The 23113-nt window shown below is 43.0% G+C and overlaps 1 protein-coding gene across 3 annotated transcripts; it reads left to right on the forward strand.

Annotated features, from left to right (window-relative positions):
* Nucleotides 1–1100: 1100 nt before the first annotated feature.
* si:dkey-159a18.1 (sortilin) lies at nt 1101–22664 on the forward strand. 3 transcript variants are annotated; one of them, XM_021576934.2, is made up of 21 exons: nt 1101–1661; nt 2348–2410; nt 2887–2963; nt 3062–3164; nt 3733–3900; nt 6025–6098; nt 6722–6768; nt 6890–7026; nt 7440–7523; nt 11451–11511; nt 16495–16650; nt 17114–17214; nt 17327–17426; nt 17921–18095; nt 18685–18878; nt 19421–19613; nt 19995–20111; nt 20783–20909; nt 21312–21418; nt 21612–21701; nt 21900–22664. In XM_021576934.2, the coding sequence occupies exons 1-21, from the start codon at nt 1416–1418 to the stop codon at nt 22123–22125; spliced, it is 2646 nt and encodes an 881-aa protein (XP_021432609.2). In that variant the 5' UTR covers nt 1101–1415; the 3' UTR covers nt 22126–22664. The 3 variants fall into 3 exon arrangements, with proteins under 3 accessions (XP_021432609.2, XP_021432610.2, XP_036813042.1); XM_021576935.2 differs by having other exon boundaries at nt 21581–21701; nt 21900–22032; XM_036957147.1 differs by having other exon boundaries at nt 2352–2963; nt 21900–22659.
* The last annotated feature ends 449 nt before the right edge of the window (nt 22665–23113 follow it).

Raw genomic sequence — 23113 nt, forward strand, 5'->3', positions numbered from 1 at the left:
GCACAATTAGCCCAGCGTCGCCCGGGTTTGGCCGGTGTAGGCCGTCATTGTAAATAAGAATTTGTTCTTATCTGACTTGCCAACTTAAATAAAGGTTCAATAAAACAAATATTTAAAAATTGCAGTGCATTCATGTAAAAAATAAATAATTGATAATTGATGGAGTACTGTGGATACCAATATCCCTGTGAGCCTCCCATGCCCATGTTGCCCATGTTAACCTTTTACTGCAGTGGGCTAAATCAGGGTCACAGAGTGTTTCTTGGCAGTCTTAAACAAATCTACTTTGAAACCAAAGTATACACCTCACACACATGGTTATGGGCTTTAAAAAAGAAGACACCTGTACCATGTCAGATATAGAGTTGAAATCTATTGCATTTTGAGTTTGCAACCCAATATTACACTTTATATACATCACAGAAGACTGAAATATAACAAAACCAGTTGTTTAAAAAAAATGAGGTTTATTTATGAAAAATATTAATATCATTGCACCCATGAGGCCAGTAGTCATTTGACTGCAGGACAGGGCTACATGTTTTGTACCCTCTGAACTTAATCCACAGATCCCTTGAAAAAAATATGTTGTTATTAGTAACATTCTTAAAATAATTACATGTAAATATATATATATATACATTACCGTTCAAAGGTTTGGGGTCATTTAGAAATGTCCTTGTTTTGATTGCTGATGACATTACATCTATTAGGTATGTTGCTTAGTTCTATGTAGTAATACTTTGCAGACTACTGTAGATATGTTGCTATGGTGGGAGATACTTTTCTCACACTTGTAATACATAAATGACTTGTTATGCTACAGGGAATTTAGCCTATAGCTACTATAGCATTAACATTGAGTCATAGGCTGATATAGGCGTAGCTTACTATTAGTATTTGCAAAGGCGTTACAGTGGCTGATGTGAAGGAGGTTTTGTTGCCTATACATGTGTAACGGATGTGAAACGGCTGTGAAACGGCTAGCTTAGTTAGCGGTGCGCACTAAATAGCGTTTCAATCAGTGACGTCACTTGCTCTGAGACCTTGAAGTAGTAGTTCCCCTTGCTCTGCAAGAGCCGCTGCTTTTGTGGCGCGATGGGTAACGATGCTTCGTGGGTGACTGTTGTTGATGTGTGCAGAGGGTCCCTGGTTCGCGCCCGGGTATGGGCGAGGGACGGTCTAAAGTTATACTGTTACATATGTATGGACATCACTTGGATGCGGCATGGGGGCGAACAACCGGCAACAGAATTTAGCTAAATGACTCGTCAAACATGTGTCTCTCCGCCCCCATCCATTCAAGTGCGACACTTGTCATTTGTCGCCTGAAGCGATAGGCAGTGCTAGTCTGTCATACGTGACCCGAACTGTGGGATTTAGGATTTTACCATTATTTAGCCCACCACATCAAAATGACTTGGAGACTGTTGGTCCTCGGGGGGGCATGCTTGCTTCTTATGGGTGTGACGGGTCAGTGCAAAGAGCAACGAAACCGGAGAACGGTGTCTTTCCATCAGACTCAGCAAGATGGGGACCAACGCCAAGTCCTCTCACGGCCAGAAAGGGATACCACAGCTTCTCCAAGACCCACTTTCACCGCTTGTAAACTCCCTCTCACACCATTAGAACACCGGGTGTTGGATGAAAATACACACGAGGTGAGAGCATATATCAGTGCTGTTTTTGGTGTACTTTATCAATTACTATAGCATCAACACCGCAGTTTTACTTTTGCAATTGCATAAATTAATGCAAATGTATCATAATATATCATCACGATGATTAATGCTTGCTTTATTAATGATTTTGTGTGTGATAGTTTTGAGGGTAGGGCTACTTGGGTGTCATAAGGTTCATCATCTCTGAAGGTGTGATGTTATGGGTGTATGTGAGGAAAAAAATTCAGTTGAGTCTCGCTCGCTCGCTCTCTTTCTCAATTCAATTTGCTTTGTGCCAAAGCTTTCTTTGGAGATTTACAATATTTACATAATTAATACTAATCATTATTGTCAACTGGACAACAGTAACAAAAATAACCAAGTGTAAAAATAACCATGCATTGAATAATAACAATAAGCATAGAGGACATGTGCAGGTTGGTTGGTCTGTCAGACACTGTCCCTCATCTATCTATCTATCTATCTATCTATCTATCTATCTATCTATCTATCTATCTATCTATCTATCTATCTATCTATCTATCTATCTATCTATCTATCTATCTATCTATCTATCTATCTATCTATCTATCTATCTATCACTCTCCCTCTCTATCTCTCTCTCTCTCTCTCTTTATCTTTCACTCTTTCTCTCTCTTTCTTTCTCTTTCTCTCTCTCCATTCAGACAGGGTTTCATGGTGACGATGGCTCCAGTTTTACTGTCACATGGGTTGGAGACGGGACAGGAGTACGTATGGTCGTCACTTAATGGATGATGGATGTAGCATCATTGTCATCATCACTCATTGGGTGCATCTGAAAGGGGTGCAGTTCAGTACGCTGGAGTAGCTTCCTCCCCTCGTTACCTCTCTTTCACCTGCGGTAACCAGACAGTGAGGCAACGTGATAGATGCCAACAGGGAATTTGCCTTCACCAGTCCAGTTCTCTCTCATCGATGCAGATGAAGGAAAGGAAAGGGGACGAGGAGAGAGGAAACCTTTTAAACCTTTGACAACAGTTTTTTTATTTGGTTGATTGAGTGATTGAGTGATTGGTTCATTTATTGATTTGTTGATTGAGTGATTGATTGAGTGAGTGACTGAGTGAGTGTTTGAGTGGTTGCTTGTAGTGACGGGTGGATACATGGGAATTGCTAACTGCATAAACTGGTAATAGTACAGTCATTGTGAAGTTTAGCCAAGTGTTCATTTGTGTCCCACCAGGTAATCTTGGTGTTGTCTACAATCAGTGCTCCTCTAGATTCCTTCTTCGAGGGCGGTTCTTCACGATTGTACCGCAGGTTAGTGGATGGTGGCAGTATGTCTGTCGGTCTGTTTGTGTCTCTAGATGAACTGAGCCAGTGTTCTGACATTTTGGCGCGTTATACTCCCCTCTCAGTGCAGACTATGGCAAGTCTTTCCATGATATTTCTCATCTCATCAACAACACCTTCATAAGGAAGGAATTTGGACTTCTGGCTGGACCAGGGAACTCTCAACAGGTAAGCTGCCTGATCACAAGTGTACATGCAGGAAAGCATTCTGGCTGATGACAGTCTGTGTGTGTGTGTCTGTGTGTATGTTTGTGTGTTTGTGACTGTCTGGCGTGCATGTGCAGACACGTCAGCCGTCTTGGTTCTTGCTGTCCAATCAGCTTGAGCCACCACAGCTCAGTTTCAACACTCTCCTCCACATGCCACTGTGGTCACGCTGCTCAGAACACTGGTGTGAAGACTAGACAGTGAGAACAACAAAACCACCAAACCCATTGCACCTAAATAACCACATCAGGGCACAACGTAGCAAAACAATTTGCAATGGAAAATGTTCAGCTACAAAAGCAAGCGTTTCTTATTGGACAAATTCAGGTCTGTTGCAGTTTGTTTTTGTCTTTTTGCCGTCTAATGAATGCACCCCAAGATGAGGCCTCATAGTTATATGTTGGGGGAGGTGATTTACATGAAGACAATAGAGAGGACAAGGGGAGGAAGCCAGTTTAGACTATTGAGATGCACGTTAAGGCAACCTTCCATCATGTATGGTGCTTGTTCTGCTTGTTCTGATTGACAGGTGATTCTGACTGCAGACACCCCGGTTTTGGACAACACCGGTGGCGTCATCTTTACCTCAACTGACGCCGGAGTGTCGTTTATGTCTGTCCAGCTGCCTTTTCACCCGGCCCAGCCAATCACCTTCCACTTCTTGAATCCCGAGTACTTAGTAGTCATCAGCATAGATGTGAGTAAATAAACAAACATGCTCTTTATCTCTTTGTGATCACACTCACCTCAAACATACGCACACATGGGCACACACGGGCACATACACACACAAACACACATACACACATACATACATACATACATACATACATACATACATAAAGATGCCATATGTAAAAATCACTACCATTTCCTGGTAGAAAAAATTCAAATAGTTAACCTAATTTCAGTTTATGTGACAAAACAAGCAAGTATAGTGTAGATAATCATTGCACCATCTAAACCGCTGTGAAATACACTGCTCAAAAAAATAAAGGGAACACTTAAAAAACACAATGTAACTCCAAGTCAATCACACTTCTGTGAAATCAAACTGTCCACTTAGGAAGCAACACTGATTGACAATAAATTTCACATGCTATTGTGCAAATGGAATAGACAACAGGTGGAAATTATAGGCATTTAGCAAGACACCCCCAATAAAGGAGTGATTCTGCAGGTGGGGACCACAGACCACTTCTCAGTTCCTATGCTTCCTGGCTGATGTTTTGGTCACTTTTGAATGCTGCCGGTGCTTTCACTCTAGTGGTAGCATGAGACGGAGACTACAACCCACACAAGTGGCTCAGGTAGTGCAGCTCATCCAGGATGACACATCAATGCGAGATGTGGCAAGAAGGTTTGCTGTGTCTGTCAGCGTAGTGTCCAGAGCATGGAGGCGCTACCAGGAGACAGGCCAGTACATCAGGAGACTTGGAGGAGGCCGTAGAAGGGCAACAACCCAGCAGCAGGACCGCTACCTCCGCCTTTGTGCAAGGAGGAGCAGGAGGAGCACTGCCAGAGCCCTGCAAAATTACCTCCAGCAGGCCACAAATGTGCATGTGTCTGCTCAAACGGTCAGAAACAGACTCCATGAGGGTGGTATGAGGGCCCGACGTCCACAGGTGGGGGTTGTGCTTACAGCCCAACACCGTGCAGGACGTTTGGCATTTGCCAGAGAACACCAAGATTGGCAAATTCGCCACTGGCGCCCTGTGCTCTTCACAGATGAAAGCAGGTTCACACTGAGCACATGTGACAGACGTGACAGTCTGGAGACGCCGTGGAGAACGTTCTGCTGCCTGCAACATCCTCCAGCATGACCGGTTTGGCGGTGGGTCAGTCATGGTGTGGGGTGGCATTTCTTTGGGGGGCCGCACAGCCCTCCATGTGCTCGCCAGAGGTAGCCTGACTGCCATTAGGTACCGTGATGAGATCCTCAGACCCCTTGTGAGACCATATGCTTGTGCGGTTGGCCCTGGGTTCCTCCTAATGCAAGACAATGCTAGACCTCATGTGGCTGGAGTGTGTCAGCAGTTCCTGCAAGAGGAAGGCATTGATGCTATGGACTGGCCCGGCCGTACCCCAGACCTGAATCCAATTGAGCACATCTGGGACATCATGTCTCGATCCATCCACCAACGCCACGTTTTCACCACAGACTGTCCAGGAGTTGGCAGATGCTTTAGTTCAGGTCTGGGAGGAGATCCCTCAGGAGACCATCCTCCACCTCATCAGGAGCATGCCCAGGCGTTGTAGGGAGGTCATACAGGCACGTGAAGGCCACACACACTACTGAGCCTCATTTTGACTTGTTTTAAGGACATTCCATCAAAGTTGGATTAGCCTGTAGTGTGGTTTTCCACTTTAATTTTGAGTGTGACTCCAAATCCAGACCTCCATGGGTTGATAAATGTGATTTCCATTGATAATTTTTGTGTGCTTTTGTTGTCAGCACATTCAACTATGTAAAGAAAAAGGTATTTAATAAGAATATTTAATTCATTCTGATCTAGGATGTGTTATTTTAGTGTTCCCTTTATTTTTTGAGCAGTGTATATTTTCCATAACCAAAAATATAGTATTTTCAGCTGTTTGAAGCTGGTGTACAAAACCAAAAGTAAAAGACGCAAAAACGGAACTTAATAACAGGAAGCATAGAAATAGCACAGATAAAACAGATCTACCGCTTCTTAGACGTGCTTTCAATGAGAATTACAGATCTATAATTCACATTTCTATGGAAATTTGGTCGGGTCGCCCAAAAAATGACATATTTCAGCATTAAATACACATTCTCCTATGCTTTTCTCCCTTGCAGGGCGGCCTGTGGCTTTCTCTGGACTTTGGGGCTGTGTGGAAAAAGGTTCACGAAGGAACACAATCTTTCACGTGGTGAGAACAAACGGGGCACACACACACACACACACACACACACACACACACACACACACACACACACACACACACACACACACACATACACACACACACCACAAAGCTCAGTTTGATCAGCCGTGCCCAGACAAAGAGAGGAGGTGTGTCGTGTTCAATCTAAATACTGACTTCAATACATCAATGTAGTAAACACACAGAGCTCATAAAGCACACATGTCTACAGTCTGTTGTCTGTTGTTTGACTGAATTGGAATATTTAGCCCAGGTCTGGTGGCAACTATAGTGTGTCTGGTAGGAGTGAGAAGCTCCTATTTGTTAAGTCACTAAAGGCCAATTTTCACTTAGTCATGCATTGATATCAGTCAATGGGAGACTAAGTGAAAATGACTTGAGTGTAAGTTATAGGATTTGCCCCTATGTAATAAAAAGTAACAACATGTAATTAATCTGATTATTAACTGGGTCTCACTCTCTCTCTCTCTCTCTCTCTCTCTCTATCTATATCTCTCTCTATCTCTCTCTATATCTCTATCTCTCTATCTCTCTATCTCTCTCTCTCTCTCTCTCTCCCTCTCTCTCTCTCTCTCTCTCTCTCTCTCTCTCTCTCCTTATTTTGCCAGGGGCTCCGGCATCACTCTCTTCTTCAGCTTCAGTCCCAAAGGAACAGGTGAGAGCAGGGTCGTATTCATTAGTACACACCTTAGCAAAATATTTTGAAACCAAAAAATGAGCGACAAGTTCATTTTCTTCTGTTTGGGCGCTGGTCTAGTAATGTGTTGTGTCATTAGTGGAGGCAGACAGAAGAGGAGAGCTCTTCCTAAAGAGGACAGAAGACCTGGGGAAGACATTCACCACCGTGGCACACAGCATCTTCTCCTTCGGCTATGTAGGAGGCTTCCTCTTCACCTCCGTCATAGAGACACTGGTGAGACACACACACTGATGCAACCACACACAGGGGTTTTATCTGAGTGGGGGAAGGTTTGAGGTAGACAGACACATTGATAGACTAGAATAACAGCTGACACAGATCTGGGCATCAGGGTACACACACACACACACACACACACACACACAAGCGTGCATACTTATGCAAGCAAGCGTACACATACATGCACACACACACAAACACACACGGGTATCAACATATCAGCTGACATATACAATCATTTACACTCTGTGTTATTTACACTCACTCTGCCTTTCATTGGTCCAGTCAGTCAACAGTCCTAAACCACATTGTGGTTCTTGCTTGGTTAGATCTGTATTGTGACTAAGTGATTCTCTCCCAGGGAGCCTTGGTTAGATCTGTGTTGTGACTAATTGATTCTCTCCTAGGGAGCCCCACGTGTCATCTATGTGTCCTCAGACCAAGGGGACCACTTCAACAAAGCCCAGCTCCCCTCCGCCTCCACTGAGCAGGTAGGACAGGCTCTTGTCTGTCTGTCTGTCTGTCCATTATGTCCCTCTGTACCCCACTACGTCCCCTCAGCCCTCACTTCATTATATTGTCCCCTGTCTATGGCTGTTATGGTAACCTTATTACCGCCACACTGGTAATGAGTAATGACGGCAGTCAAATTCCACGTGACCGTTTAGTCACGGTAATTAGGCTTCTCCAAGCTCTGATGCTGCTGATGGTCATTAGTAGCCTACAAGAATTACTACCTACCTGGTACTCAGAATTCTATTGTCCATCTAATCACTCTGACATCAAATGCAAATGTAATCGAAAATCGGATCAAACACTTCACGAGGGCCCATGTGTTCATGTTGCGCAACATTTCTATAGGCTATGCAATTGTGTGAGAAAACAGTTTTGATGGCCTCTATTAAAAAGAGGAGGATCCCATCAGCTTTCTATAGGCTAGACCTACTATATTTATTAACTTTCCTAATATTAAACACATTGCTTTGCTTTACAGCAGGAGTATAGCCTACCTGGCTGGCATGAAAATGAACCATGGGAAAAGCCTCTTCTATTTAAGTATTTCCCCATGCCTCTGTTCTGAGAGAGGTGCATGATAATGGCCCATTCTAAATCAAACCTAATATCAGACATATATTATTTAGTATGTAAAGACAACATTAAATTAAGAATAGTCTGATGGGTGACAATATAAGCCTATCACTTGTGAATTATATATTATCAGTTGTGAATTATGCCCAGCTTGTGTAGTAAGTAAGGCAAGATCGTCGTCACAGAAATGACCGGACCAAGGTGCAGCGTGGTGAGCGTACATTTTTCTTTATTATAAATGTTGCCAACAAAACAAGAAACAACAAAAACGAACGTGAAGCTTACTAGGGCTATACAGGCCACTAACAAAGACAACTACCCACAAAAACAAAAGGAAAAAAGGCTGCCTAAGTATAATTCCCAATCAGAGACAACGATAGACAGCTGTCCCTGATTGAGAACCATACCCGGCCAAAACATAGAAACAAAGAACATAGAGTTTCCCACCCGAGTCACACCCTGACCAAACAAACATAGAGAATAAAAGGGTCTCTACGGTCAGGGCATGACAAGTGCATGCCTTTTTTTTGCGACTTCTTCAAATCATAGTCACACACCTCATGTAGCCTAGCCCATAGGCCTATATAATTTGATAATGTTTGTATCACAACTAAAGTAGCCAAATAACTTCCTAAAATTAGGCATATTAATCCGCTCTATAACCGGTATAGAGCCAAACTGGCATATATACGCTGCACGTGAGTTTCAAGTTTGGGGAAGATCATTTTCACCATAAAAATGCACCTTTATAATACAGCATTGTATGCATAATCACATTTGCCGTCACTTTCAAGGACAGTTTTCCCGCTAATTGATTGCATTTTGGAACGTTTGTACTTATAGCGTACTGCCGTGTGCGAATTCCTGAGCTTATAATGTGAAGAAATAGCCAAATAGGTTATCAACATTTTAAGCTAAACGTTCTGATCTGTTGCCTCCATTGCTTTTAAACGTTTTTTTGATGCGAGTGGCACGGGGACCAAGCCCAAAACAAACACGAATGTAACCCAAACAAAAGAGCGAGGTCAAACCTCTAATAAATGCACAGGACGAGACCCGCAATACACGACACAGGGCGAGACCCATAATAACAAATGCACAACAATACACGGGACGCGACCCGTAGTAACAAGTGCACAATACACGCAGCACGAAAGCCGAAATAACAAAGAACAGGTACTCACAGACCAACGGACATGGGAACAATAATCCACAAGACAATATTGAACAGAGGACACATATACAGTTGAAGTCGGAAGTTTACATACACCTTAGCCAAATACATTTAAATTCAGTTTTTCACAATTCCTGACATTTAATCAGAGTAAAAATTCACTGTCTTAGGTCAGTTAGGATCACCACTTTATTTTAAGAATGTGAAATGTCAGAATAATAGTAGAGAGAATTATTTATTTCAGATTCAATTTCTTTCATCACATTCTCAGTGGGTCAGAAGTTTACATTCACTCAATTAGTATTTGGTAGCATTGCCTTTAAACCGTTTAACTTGGGTCAAATGTTTTGGGTAGCCTTCCACAAGCTTCCCACAATAAGTTGGGTGAATTTTGACCCATTCCTCCTGACAGAGCTGGTCTAACTGAGTCAGATTTGTAGGCCTCCTTGCTCACACATGCTTTTTCAGTTCTGCCCACAAATGTTCTATAGGGTTGAGGTCAGGGCTTTGTGCTGGCCACTCCACTACCTTGGCTTTGTTGTCCTTAAGCCATTTTGACACAACTTTAGAAGTATGCTTAGGGTCATTGTTCATTTGGAAGACCCATTTGCGACCAAGCTTTAACTTCCGGGGGGAATTCGTGACATATGGGGAATAGTAGAATGACATAGGCTAGTGTTCTGCTCTTTGTTAGGCCCACTCACCTTATTGGCTGATGAAAAGTAGTGGACAGTTCTAACATCTTCAATATGGGCCTGGGAATCCGGAGTTGCGTCCCCCGATGTGTCTGCCTTCATTCACTTGTGTCCTACTTCTTAGCTGAAATGCCTGTGAGAAGCACTCGATCATGACGGGCATTGGATATTAAAAATGTAGATATCTGAGAGAGCCATGTGAGTGAGAGGTGCTTCGGAGCACAGCAGCTGGGAGAAGGGAATTATAATTATTATATTCAGCCAAAGGGCACAGCACACAATTGATTTTTTAGGGGGCATTATGGCCACACAAGGGGGATGCCGCAGGGAAATTTGAGGCCTGGTGAGAAAACTATCAAGTGATTGCCAAATTGTGAATGAGAGACTGATGAAGTGTGTGTAGCTTGAACAAGAAACAAATAAGAGCTCTTGCCTTTCATGCAACTATTTTTCAAATCAATATTAGAGTCGCATCATACAGCCTTAGAATGTATAAAAATCTAAACATATAGCACAACGTTTGTGTCACAACTAAAGTTAAATAAATAACTCTAAATGAAGCATATAGGAGGACCAGTTTCTTTGTTAACCTCTCAACACAGAATACCCGCATGTGCCCGCTTCCTTTGAAATCGTTTGGAGAAAAGATCCTTTCTATTTTATGAATCTATGTTCAATTGTATTCTTCATACTTTAAAATAATACAATTAATAATGTTCATTAACCGTGAGACTGGCAGTTATTTGCTTGACAATCTCCGGCTGACAAAATGTCATGACTGCCACAATCCTACCCTTGTCCATCTCTCCTGTTCCTCTGTACTGTTGTCTTCCTGTCCCTGTCTTCTCCTGTCTCTCTGTTCCCCCTGTCCCTCTATCTGTCCCTTTGTTATAAATTCATTTTAAAATATCTCAAAATTCCAGATCAGAGTGACAGCATTTCGACAAGTACACAGTAAAGAATATGTCACAACAATTGACAAGACATAGTACAGATTAAAAACCACATTGTGACAAAGTAACTACAAGACATCGTAACTGTCACCAAGGGTCTGGTCTAAGAAGCTCTTGAAAGAGGAAGTAGGGGTTTGAAAGACTTTTGCTCATATCAGGAGGCGACCGTTTGGCAACTTTCCATTACAACACATAACGTAACGACAGATGCACACACCTGGTCTTGCCACAGACAAAGACACACACACATACCATCCCCTGCTCTCCTCTCTCTCCCTCAACTCCCTCCCAAACTGTATCTTGCTGACGAGACAGAAACAAAGATTTTCTCTCACGATGATTAAACACACACACACACACACACACACACACACACACACACACACACACACACACACACACACACACACAGCTAATTGGGGGAGGCATTACAATAACGCAAACGGTTCCACACATGTCTTAATGATTAATTTTCTCACCTGTATACATGTGTGTGTGTGTTTCCAGTTCTACTCGGTTCTGGATGGGGATGAGGACATGATTTTCATGCATGTGGACAATCCAGGAGGTACTGTAGGGGAAAGGAGTGAATTTCATCCCAACTCACTCAAACACACACATCTTACACACACTCTGTCACACGCACACACTATAGTCTCTGTTTCTATCTCACATTCTCTCCCTCTCTCTCTTTCACACATTCTAACTCACACACTCACACATGCTTGTCAAGTACAGACAAAGGACATATGAGCCACATGATTCGTCTTTAGATTAGACATTTTACTCATGTATTTTGCTCAGCACCGATCGTGTCTGAAATTGTACATCTATCTAATCTAGATCTATGGCTGTCTAAGCCTGCTAACCCTTATATGTCTGTCTCAGTCCTACTAACTATAACCCTGATATGTCTGTCTCAGTCCTACTAACTCTAACCCTGATATGTCTGTCTCAGTCCTACTAACTATAACCCTGATATGTCTGTCTCAGTCCTACTAACTCTAACCCTGATATGTTTGTCTCAGTCCTACTAACTCTAACCCTGATATGTCTGTCTCAGTTCTACTAACTCTAACCCTGATATGTCTGTCTCAGTTCTACTAACTCTAACCCTGATATGTCTGTCTCAGTTCTACTAACTCTAACCCTGATATGTCTGTCTCAGTTCTACTAACTCTAACCCTGATATGTCTGTCTCAGTTCTACTAACTCTAACCCTGATATGTCTGTCTCAGTTCTACTAACTCTAACCCTGATGTCTGTCTCAGTTCTACTAACTCTAACTCTGATATGTCTGTCTCAGTCCTACTAACTCTGATATGTCTGTCTCAGTCCTACTAACCCTGATATGTCTGTCTCAGTCCTACTAACTCTAACCCTGATATGTCTGTCTCAGTTCTACTAAATCTAACCCTGATATGTCTGTCTCAGTCCTACTAACTCTGATATGTCTGTCTCAGTTCTACTAACTCTAACCCTGATATGTCTGTCTCAGTTCTACTAACTATAACCCTGATATGTCTGTCTCAGTTCTACTAACTCTAACCCTGATATGTCTGTCTCAGTCCTACTAACTCTAACCCTGATATGTCTGTCTTAGTCCTACTAACTCTAACCCTGATATCTCTGTCTCAGTTCTACTAACTCTAACCCTGATATGTCTGTCTCAGTTCTACTAACTCTAACCCTGATATGTCTGTCTCAGGCCTACTAATTCTAACCCTGATATGTCTGTCTCAGTCCTACTAACTCTAACCCTGATATGTCTGTCTCAGTCCTACTAACTCTAACCCTGATATGTCTGTCTCAGTCCTACTAACTCTGATATGTCTGTCTCAGTCCTACTAACTCTAACCCTGATATGTCTGTCTCAGTCCTACTAACTCTAACCCTGATATGTCTGTCTCAGTTCTACTATCTCTAACCCTGATATGTCTGTCTCAGTCCTACTAACTCTAACCCTGATATGTTTGTCTCAGTTCTACTAACCCTGATATGTCTGTCTCAGTTCTACTAACTCTAACCCTGATATGTCTGTCTCAGTTCTACTAACTCTAACCCTGATATGTCTGTCTCAGTTCTACTAACTCTAACCCTGATATGTCTGTCTCAGGCCTACTAACTCTAACCCTGATATGTTTGTCTCAGTTCTACTAACTCTAACCCTGATATGTCTGTCTCAGTTCTACTAACTCTAACCCTGATATGTCTGTCTCTGTCCTCCTAACCCTGATATGTCTGTCTCAGTTCTACTAACCCTGATATGTCTGTCTCAGTTCTACTAACCCTGATATGTCTGACTCTGTCCTACTAACCCTGATATGTCTGTCTCAGTCCTACTAACTCTAACCCTGATATGTCTGTCTCAGTTCTACTAACCCTGACACAGTATGTCTGTCTCAGTTCTACTAACCCTGAAATGTCTGTCTCAGTCCTACTAACTCTAACCCTGATATGTCTGTCTCAGTTCTACTAACTCTAACCCTAATATGTCTGTCTCAGTCCTACTAACTCTAACCCTGATATGTCTGTCTCAGTCCTACTAACTCTAACCCTGATATGTCTGTCTCAGTCCTACTAACTCTAACCCGGATATGTCTGTCTCAGTCCTACTAACTCTAACCCTGATATGTCTGTCTCAGTCCTACTAACTCTAACCCTGATATGTCTGTCTCAGTTCTACTAACTCTAACCCTGATATGTCTGTATCAGTCCTACTAACCCATATATGTCTGTCTCAGGCCTACTAACCCTGATATGTCTGTCTCAGTCCTACTAACCCTGATATGTCTGTATCAGTCCTACTAACCCTGATATGTCTGTCTCAGGCCTACTAACCCTGATATGTCTGTCTCAGTCCTACTAACCCTGATATGTCTGTATCAGTCCTACTAACCCATATACAGTGCCTTGCGAAAGTATTCTGCCCCCTTGAACTGTGCGACCTTTTGCCACATTTCAGGCTTCAAACATAAAGATATAAAACTGTATTTTTTTGTGAAGAATCAACAACAAGTGGGACACAATCATGAAGTGGAACGACATTTATTGGATATTTCAAACTTTTTTAACAAATCAAAAACTGAAAAATTGGGCGTGCAAAATTATTCAGCCCCTTTACTTTCAGTGCAGCAAACTCTCTCCAGAAGTTCAGTGAGGATCTCTGAATGATCCAATGTTGACCTAAATGACTAATGATGATAAATACAATCCACCTGTGTGTAATCAAGTCTCCGTATAAATGCACATGAAGAACAAGGAACACACCAGGCAGGTCCGAGATACTGTTGTGAAGAAGTTTAAAGCCGGATTTGGATACAAAAATATTTCCCAAGCTTTAAACATCCCAAGGAGCACTGTGCAAGCGATAATATTGAAATGGAAGGAGTATCAGACCACTGCAAATCTACCAAGACCTGGCCGTCCCTCTAAACTTTCAGCTCATACAAGGAGAAGACTGATCAGAGATGCAGCCAAGAGGCCCATGATCACTCTGGATGAACTGCAGAGATCTACAGCTGAGGTGGGAGACTCTGTCCATAGGACAACAATCAGTCGTATATTGCACAAATCTGGCCTTTATGGAAGAGTGGCAAGAAGAAAGCCATATCCATAAAAAGTGTTGTTTAAAGTTTGCCACAAGCCACCTGGGAGACACACCAAACATGTAGAAGAAGGTGCTCTGGTCAGATGAAACCAAAATTTAACTTTTTGGCAACAATGCAAAACGTTATGTTTGGCGTAAAAGCAACACAGCTCATCACCCTGAACACACCATCCCCACTGTCAAACATGGTGGTGGCAGCATCATGGTTTGGGCCTGCTTTTCTTCAGCAGGGACAGGGAAGATGGTTAAAATTGATGGGAAGATGGATGGAGCCAAAAACAGGACCATTCTGGAAGAGAACCTGATGGAGTCTGCAAAAGACCTGAGACTGGGACGGAGATTTGTCTTCCAACAAGACAATGATCCAAAACATAAAGCAAAATCTACAATGGAATGGTTCAAAAATAAACATATCCAGGTGTTAGAATGGCCAAGTCAAAGTCCAGACCTGAATCCAATCGAGAATCTGTGGAAAGAACTGAAAACTGCTGTTCACAAATGCTCTCCATCCAACCTCACTGAGCTCGAGCTGTTTTGCAAGGAGGAATGGGAAAAAATGTCAGTCTCTCGATGTGCAAAACTGATAGAGACATACCCCAAGCGACTTACAGCTGTAATCGCAGCAAAAGGTGGCGCTACAAAGTATTAACTTAAGGGGGCTGAATAATTTTGCACGCCCAATTTTTCAGTTTTTGATTTGTTAAAAAAGTTTGAAATATCCAATAAATGTCGTTCCACTTCATGATTGTGTCCCACTTGTTGTTGATTCTTCACAAAAAAAGACAGTTTTATATCTTCATGTTTGAAGCCTGAAATGTGGCAAAAGGTCGCAAAGTTCAAGGGGCCGAATACTTTCGCAAGGCACTGTATGTCTGTCTCAGTCCTACTAACCCTGATATGTCTGTCTCAGTCCTACTAACCCTGATATGTCTGTCTCAGTTCTACTAACTCAAACCCTGATATGTCTGTCTCAGTCCTACTAACTCTGATATGTCTGTCTCTGTCCTAATAACTCAAACCCTGATATGTCTGTCTCAGTCCTACTAACTCTGATATGTCTGTCTCTGTCCTACTAACCCTGATATGTCTGTCTCAGTCCTACTAACTCTAACCCTGATATGTCTGTCTCAGTCCTATTAACTCTGATATGTCTGTCTCTGTCCTAATAACCCTGATATGTCTGTCTCAGTCCTACTAACCCTGATATGCCTGTCTCAGTCCTACTACCCTGCTTGCTGCAATGGAAAAGCTTGAGTTTGTTAGAGAGAAAGAGGAACGACTGGTTACACAAGTTCTCAGTATTGCTGACAAATAATCCTATCATACAGGCTGTGTATGTGTGTCTTCTGTGTCAGTACATACAGTTGGTGTCTATGGGTGGAGGGCCGAGGCGTTTGTACCATTCAGCTGAATGGAGAAGATAAGAAGGAGGGGTTTTATCTGAGTGGGGGAAGGTTAGAGGTAGACAGACACATTAATAGACTAGAATAACAGCTGACACAGATCTGGGCATCAGGGTACACACACACACACACAGACACACACACACACAGACACAAACACACACAGACACACAGACACACACACACACACACACAGCAACACATGGTACAAAGGGATTTTATGCAAACTATTTACCACTAAGTGCTGACGTAAGTTGTTTCTACATCTTTGATGTCAGGAGGGTTCTTGACACCATTTATTGATGTTTACGGCCCCTTATTGCCACGCCGACTCATAGAGGGCTGTGTCAGCACAGTTGGGTTTGTTCCCAAGCCTACAGAAGACACTGTATTTCTTCCATCAGTGTGTGTGTTGTCTCATGGGGTCGGGATAGAGTAGATGATAAATGACTATTCCTTCTATATCATACTGTTATACTACTGATTCTATTGACTTTCTATTCTATTGTACCATACTCTACTGTCTTCTATTCTCCAGAGGAAAGCTACTTTGGGACGGTGTACACATCAGATGACCGGGGCATCCTGTACTCTAAGTCTCTAGAGCGCCACCTGTTTGGTGGGGAAGGGAAGAGCGACTTCACCAACGTCACCTCCATGAGAGGAGTGTACCTCACCAACATACTGGAGGAGGGTACGCAACTACGCATCAACACAATCTGGGTCGTATTCTTTAGGAACATTAACAGTCCGAAACGGGGAGGGACTCTTATAATCTACACCCGTCACAGCCAGAACAGGACTGGCCACCCCTCAGAGCCTGGTTTATCTCTAGGTTTCTTCCTAGGTTCCTGCATTTCTAGGGAGTTTTTCCTAGCCACCGTGCTTCTACATCTGCATTGTTTGCTCTTTGGGGTTTTAGGCCTGGTTTCTGTTTAAGCACTTAGTGACAACTGCCGATGTAAAAAGGGCTTTATAAATACATTTGATTGATACCTGAACTTGTCCAATATAAAATGCATGTATTTTGTAGGGGGGAGGGGGGGGGGGGTTCAACTGGCTCATTGAAGTGTGAATGCATGTATTTTTTAGTGGCAAAAATATGACAATTACTAATCCAAGCTAAAACGTTTTTTCCTGGGTATTGTTTTTGGCAGACGGCCGCATTCGGACAGTCATTTCATTTAACCGAGGGGGAGAGTGGACACTCCTCAACAAGCCCCAGAATGTTGAGTGTGGTGAGGATTCAAGAAATGATGTGAGAACTAACTTAATTCCCTCCTCTGACAATTAAGTGTGTTGAGTAGAGTATGTTGATGCTTATTATATGATTGTGAACACTGATTCTTGTGTGTGTGTGTGTGTGACAGTGTAACTTGCACATCCACGGTGAGCACAGTCGCTACAACGGCATCACTCCCATGCTGCCTCTCTCTGACCCCACTGCCGTTGGCCTTGTCATCGCCCACGGTAACCAAACTGTCAATCATACATATCAAAGACATGTTGCATTGTGATACTTCTGTATTACCGTAGTGTACAGGATGTTGTGCACTACATGTTGCATTGTGATACTTCTGTTTTACCGTAGTGTACATGATGTTGTGCACTACATTTAGCACTGTAGGGAATCTTGAATGGACTACACAGGAAATTCTTCCGCCCCTAATAATTCGGTCATCACTACAAATAGCTGATCCCATATATAGTGCCCTTTATATGCCCGGTCCCCATTCGTTCCCTTACCATTTAATGTTTGCAGATCAGTAATGTGGGATCAGTATGGTGAAAGCTTCTCCACTACACTGGTTATCTCTATCCAGGCCCTTCAAGTCAGAAAACATTGGAGGGTTAGGGCTAAACGGAGGGGTAGGGAGAAACATGTTTTCGGACACATCCCCCACCCTCTAGCTGTCCCAGAATGTGTGTGACCTTTCTATGACCTCTGCCCTTTGACCGGTCAGGCAGTGTGGGGGACTCCATCTCGTCAACACGGCCTGACGTGTACGTGTCAGAGGACGGGGGGTACAAGTGGAGGGGTTCCCTGAGGGGGCCCCATCACTACAGCATCCTGGACGCTGGGGGGCTCGTCGTGGCTGTGGAGGCCCACCCCATGGACGGCCAAATCAACACCATCAAGTACTGAACACCACACGCACGCACACACACATTCGGTGCCATGTAGAAAGATTGGGTGTAAGAAAGATGCTTTTTATTCGCACCCCCACCCATGGCATGCAAGTGACATCCTCTGTGTGTGGGTGTGTGTGTGTGTGTGTCTGTGTCTGTGTTTGACTATGGAGTGTGTGTGTGTCTATCCGCTCTTCTCTCCCTATGAAGTTGTGAATGTGTCTAAGCAGTCCACTATCTGGTAACTCTGTATGTGTGTGTGTGTGTCTGTGTGTGTGTGTGTGTGTTTGACTATGGAGTGTTTGTGTGTCTATCCGCTCTTCTCTCCCTATGAAGTTGTGAATGTGTCTAAGCAGTCCACTATCCGGTAACTCTGTATGTGTGTGTTTTAATCCTGTGTACTTCATGCGTGTGTGTGTGTGCTTGCACCTTCACATTCAGATGTTTATACAGGGCCGTATTCATTAGGCACCAACGAAAGAAAACAACCTTAACTTTATCCAATAAGAAAGGCTTGTTTTAGTTTTCCGTTGCAAAGCGTTTTGTGACTCTGTGCACTACTGAAAACGACCCTGTATGTCATTGTGCATCACCCCAGGTTCTCCACAGATGAGGGCCAGTGTTGGAAGGTGTACAACTTTACAGAGCAGCCCATCTTCTTCGCTGGCCTGACATCTGAGCCGGGCACCAAGACCATGAACATCAGCGTGTGGGGTTACCGGCCCGAGGATGACCACCAGCCCATGTGGGTGGTGGTCACCATTGACTTCCAGAGTCTCCTCACCAGAGAGTGTGGGTGAATCTCAATTGCATTTTCTTGATTGTTTGTGTCATGTGTCTACTCGTCTCCTTGTCAAAACTCAGTGGAGGAGAATGTCTGAGGGGAGGAACCTTGGATCTTCTCCTCCAATGCTTTTTGAGAAGGAGGTGAGGAGAGTGGTCACGAGGAATCAAGGAAAGATGATTGAGATTCCCCCTGTGAGTCATTTGTTTGTTGTCAAATGTAATATCCCCAAGGATCATAATCAATTAAGCAACAACAGACATTTCACAAGGAATGAAACAGTAGCTAGCTTTCTATTGTGAGAATACCCAAAGAGCGTCGTCAAATATGTGGTTTACATATGTTGGATGTGTTTGATACCATTCCATTGATTCCATTCCAGCTATTACAATGAGTTTGCCCTCCTATAGATCCTTCCACAAGCCACCTTTGGTGTGCACCCCTGTGGGTCACTAGGAAAGGAATTGAACGTACTGATATCGATAAATATATACTAAAATTGGCATGTCTCAATAGTCTCTCTCTATTGGTTAACGTTGGTTTCCCATAGGTGGTAACCAGGACTATGTTCAGTGGTTGGCCCATGCCACAGGGGGCGGGGACTTGGCCACAGAGGGGTGTGTCTTGGGCTACAAGGAGACCTTCAGGAGGCTGAGGAAGCTGTCCGTCTGCAGGAATGGACGGGACTACGTGGTGAGCAGGCAGAAAAGCCCCTGCCCCTGCACCAGAGAGGACTACCTATGGTAAGAAACACTGTCAGGGGTCCAGTCTAAACTGACAAGGCTATTCAGTTATGATCCTGGAGGACCGTAACACTACTGGGTCGTATTCAGTAGTAACCAGAAGAAAACAAACTGAAACAGAAAGGAACTACCTGAACTTAGGAAACACTCGTTTTTATTGTCTGTTGAAAAAAAAAATGCTTTGTTGTGCCCTAATAAATTCAACCCTGGTTTTCATTCTCTCCCTCTAGTCAGGGATAAATTCAGATACAGGAAACCAGAAGTTGAGAGTTGTCCATTTAAAGGCACAATCTGTTACTTCATTTCTAGTCAAAAAAACTTATTTTTTCTCTAATTGTGCCTTTGAGGCAAATGGCCTAATGTGTCTCTCCTTTCCAACAGTGACTATGGTTACTATCGTCATGAGAACAGCTCAGAGTGTATGAGACAACTGGACACTGCAGACCACGCCCTGGAGGTGTGTCTAAATGGAGAGGAGGAGGAGCTTAGGACTTCGGGGTAATTATGACACACACACATGTGTTTTATTATCCTTGTGGGGACCAAAGAATTGATTCCCATTGAAAATCCTATTTTTCCTGACACTAATCCATAATCTAACCCTAATCTTAACCCCTAACCATAACTCCTAACACTAACTGTATCCCTAACCCTAACACCTAACCATAACTCCTAACCCTAACTGTATCCCTAACCCTAACCTTAACCCCTAACCATAACTCCTAACCCTAACTGTAACCCTAACCCTAACCTTAACCCCTAACCATAACTCCTAACCCTAACTGTATCCCTAACCCTAACCTTAATCCCTAACCATAACTCCTAACCCTAATAGTATCCCTAACCCTAAACTTAACACCTAACCATAACTCCTAACCCTAATAGTATCCCTAACCCTAAACTTAACCCCTAACCATAACTCCTAACCCTAACTGTATCCCTAACCCTAACCTTAACCCTAACCATAACTCCTAACCCTAACTGTATCCCTAAACCTAACCTTAACCCCTAACCATAACTCCTAACCCTAACTGTATCCCTAACCCTAAACTTAACCCCTAAGCCTAAAATAACCTTTTCCTTGTTGGGACCGGCGAAATGTGGTCCCCACAAAGATAGTCAAACCAAACACACACACACACAGTTCACCATGTGGTCTCCATGTGTAGGTACCGTAAGGTTCCCAGTGATAAGTGTGAGGGAGGTTTCACTCCCCTGCGCATAAAGGAGACAGTCAACAGGCATTGTGGGAACTCTAGTCAGCCCCCCACTGCCAGCCCATATTCTGAAACCCCGGTGAGTGTGACCTGTGCGTGTGCATCTGCGAGTTCTTGTGTGGGTCTCCTTTGAGTGTGTGTGTGCTTGGTTTATTGCTCACAGTGTGAAAGGTGTGACTTATCTGGGCATAATGTAACAGTGTTCTTCATTCTCGGGAGACACACATTGTGAGCTGGGTTTTGTTCCAGCCCAGTACGAACACACCTGATTCAATCAATCAATTGGCTTGATAACTGGTTGATGAGTTGAATCAGTTGTGTCAGCGGTGTGCTGGAACAAAAGCCTACACACCCTCTGGGTACTTCCGCATGAGAAAATACAGCCCCACATATTAGATGATTCATTGCGTCACATGATAAAGGTTTATAGCGTTTAGAATATTATGACCAGAAATATTATAATGCTATGCCTGTATTTCAGAGAGAGAAGATGCTGTTGATCGTAGTTTGTGTTGGATCAGGGATTGTCATTCTGGTGGCTGTTGCCGCTGCTGTCTATACTGTAAGGAGAATGGGCTATGGAAATAGGTGAGCCACATACACACTTATGCGCACGAGCATGCAAGTACACACGCATACAAACACACACACACACACACACAAACACAGACACACTGCTCAGGTACAAGTGCACATTGCTTCCGTTCTGGTCTTAAATATTGATATGCCTTGTGGCTCCGCCCCCTACAGGGCGCCAACATATCGCTTCTCTGTCCTGCAGCTTCGGGACGACGACTGCTCCATTGCCGCCGACCCAGAGAGTGTCGCCAGTAGCAACGGAACATCAGTCTTCCCAGTGGATTCAGATGATGTGAGTGTTATTAGCTTTAACATGGTGGCTAAAGGCACTTAGGATTTTTAGGACATTTTGTGTGCATAGCTTGTGCATTTAAGGGCAGCATTATGGTCATGTTGGCCCGTCAATTGTTTTAAATGAACGATGATCCATTTACAAGACGTAATGTGGAAAATATTGATACCTTCCCTCTGTTGTCCCCCCGTTTTGTAGGATCTTATTGAATGAACAACATGAGATTAAATATCTTGACGATGATCTCCAGAGCTTGGCCATTTGGATGTATGGCATTCCACTTGTTGTATTACGTACCTGTTGCATCTCAATGGAAAGATGTCTAGGGTTTGTAAGGAACAAATTGCAGATGTCATGTAGATGGTATGCAGATGTCCCAAGCTATTTATTGAGCGAAGAACACTTCCCACTGGACACTGGTTGAACCAACGTAGAATAGAAGTTTATTTCAAGTTTCACTGCTCTGTTTTTAAGTATTTGATGAATTAACAGTTTGTCTCTGTCTGATGATATTATTAATGCGTGGAACACTTTCTTCAACTTGCACAATTTTGTATGGCGCTTGCAACGCAATTGATAGTGGGTTCGATTCCCGGGACCACCCTTGTGTAAAATGTATGCACGCATGACTGTAAATCGATTTGGATAAAAGCGTCTGCTAAATGGCATATATTTATTATTATAATTATTATTATTGTTATTACCACTGTTCACTAGTCTGTATTTTGATGAGGCCCTGAATAATGTGCATTCCTAATAAATCAATACAGTAATGTTAGAATGTATGTAATGGAAATAAAGTGCCTGATTACCTCAATTATTCTGTATTTACTCTGCAGGAACAATCAACTGTTATCTGTTATTCACTATGCATTTATTCCTCATGTCTCTATTTCTTTATCTTTAACTCTGCATTGTTGGAAAAGGCCCCGTGAGTAAGCATTTCACTGTTAGTCTACACCCGTTGTTTATGAAGCATGTGACAAATAACATAGGATTGATTTGACTTGTAGAGTGGATCCCACAGCAAGTAGAGATTACTATCAACTTGTTTTGTATTTGAATAGATTATCTTCTGTTAGTCAGCACCTCACCTAAAGTGTCTATGTTCTTTAATTGTTTTACTTCCTAGGTGGATTTTTTTTTGCATTGCCTACCTGTACAATGTGCCATATGGGTTAGGGCTCCACCCGATGGGTTCTACTTGTTCTTTCTGGACAGGACCACCCACAAATGAAATCCCTGTTTGAATTCTTTAAAAGTGCATCATTCCTTACTCGTTGATTAGAAATCATCGGAAAGGTAAAAGCCATGTGATGGTGCCCTTGCATTTACTTGTCCAATCTTGTAATAATAATCAATGATTGCCGGGTGCAGGAGGAAGGATACACTTTTCATTCAACTACTCTCCC

The sequence above is a fragment of the Oncorhynchus mykiss genome, chromosome 21, assembly GCF_013265735.2.
Source record: "Oncorhynchus mykiss isolate Arlee chromosome 21, USDA_OmykA_1.1, whole genome shotgun sequence".
In the NCBI taxonomy this organism is placed as follows: Eukaryota; Metazoa; Chordata; class Actinopteri; order Salmoniformes; family Salmonidae; genus Oncorhynchus; species Oncorhynchus mykiss.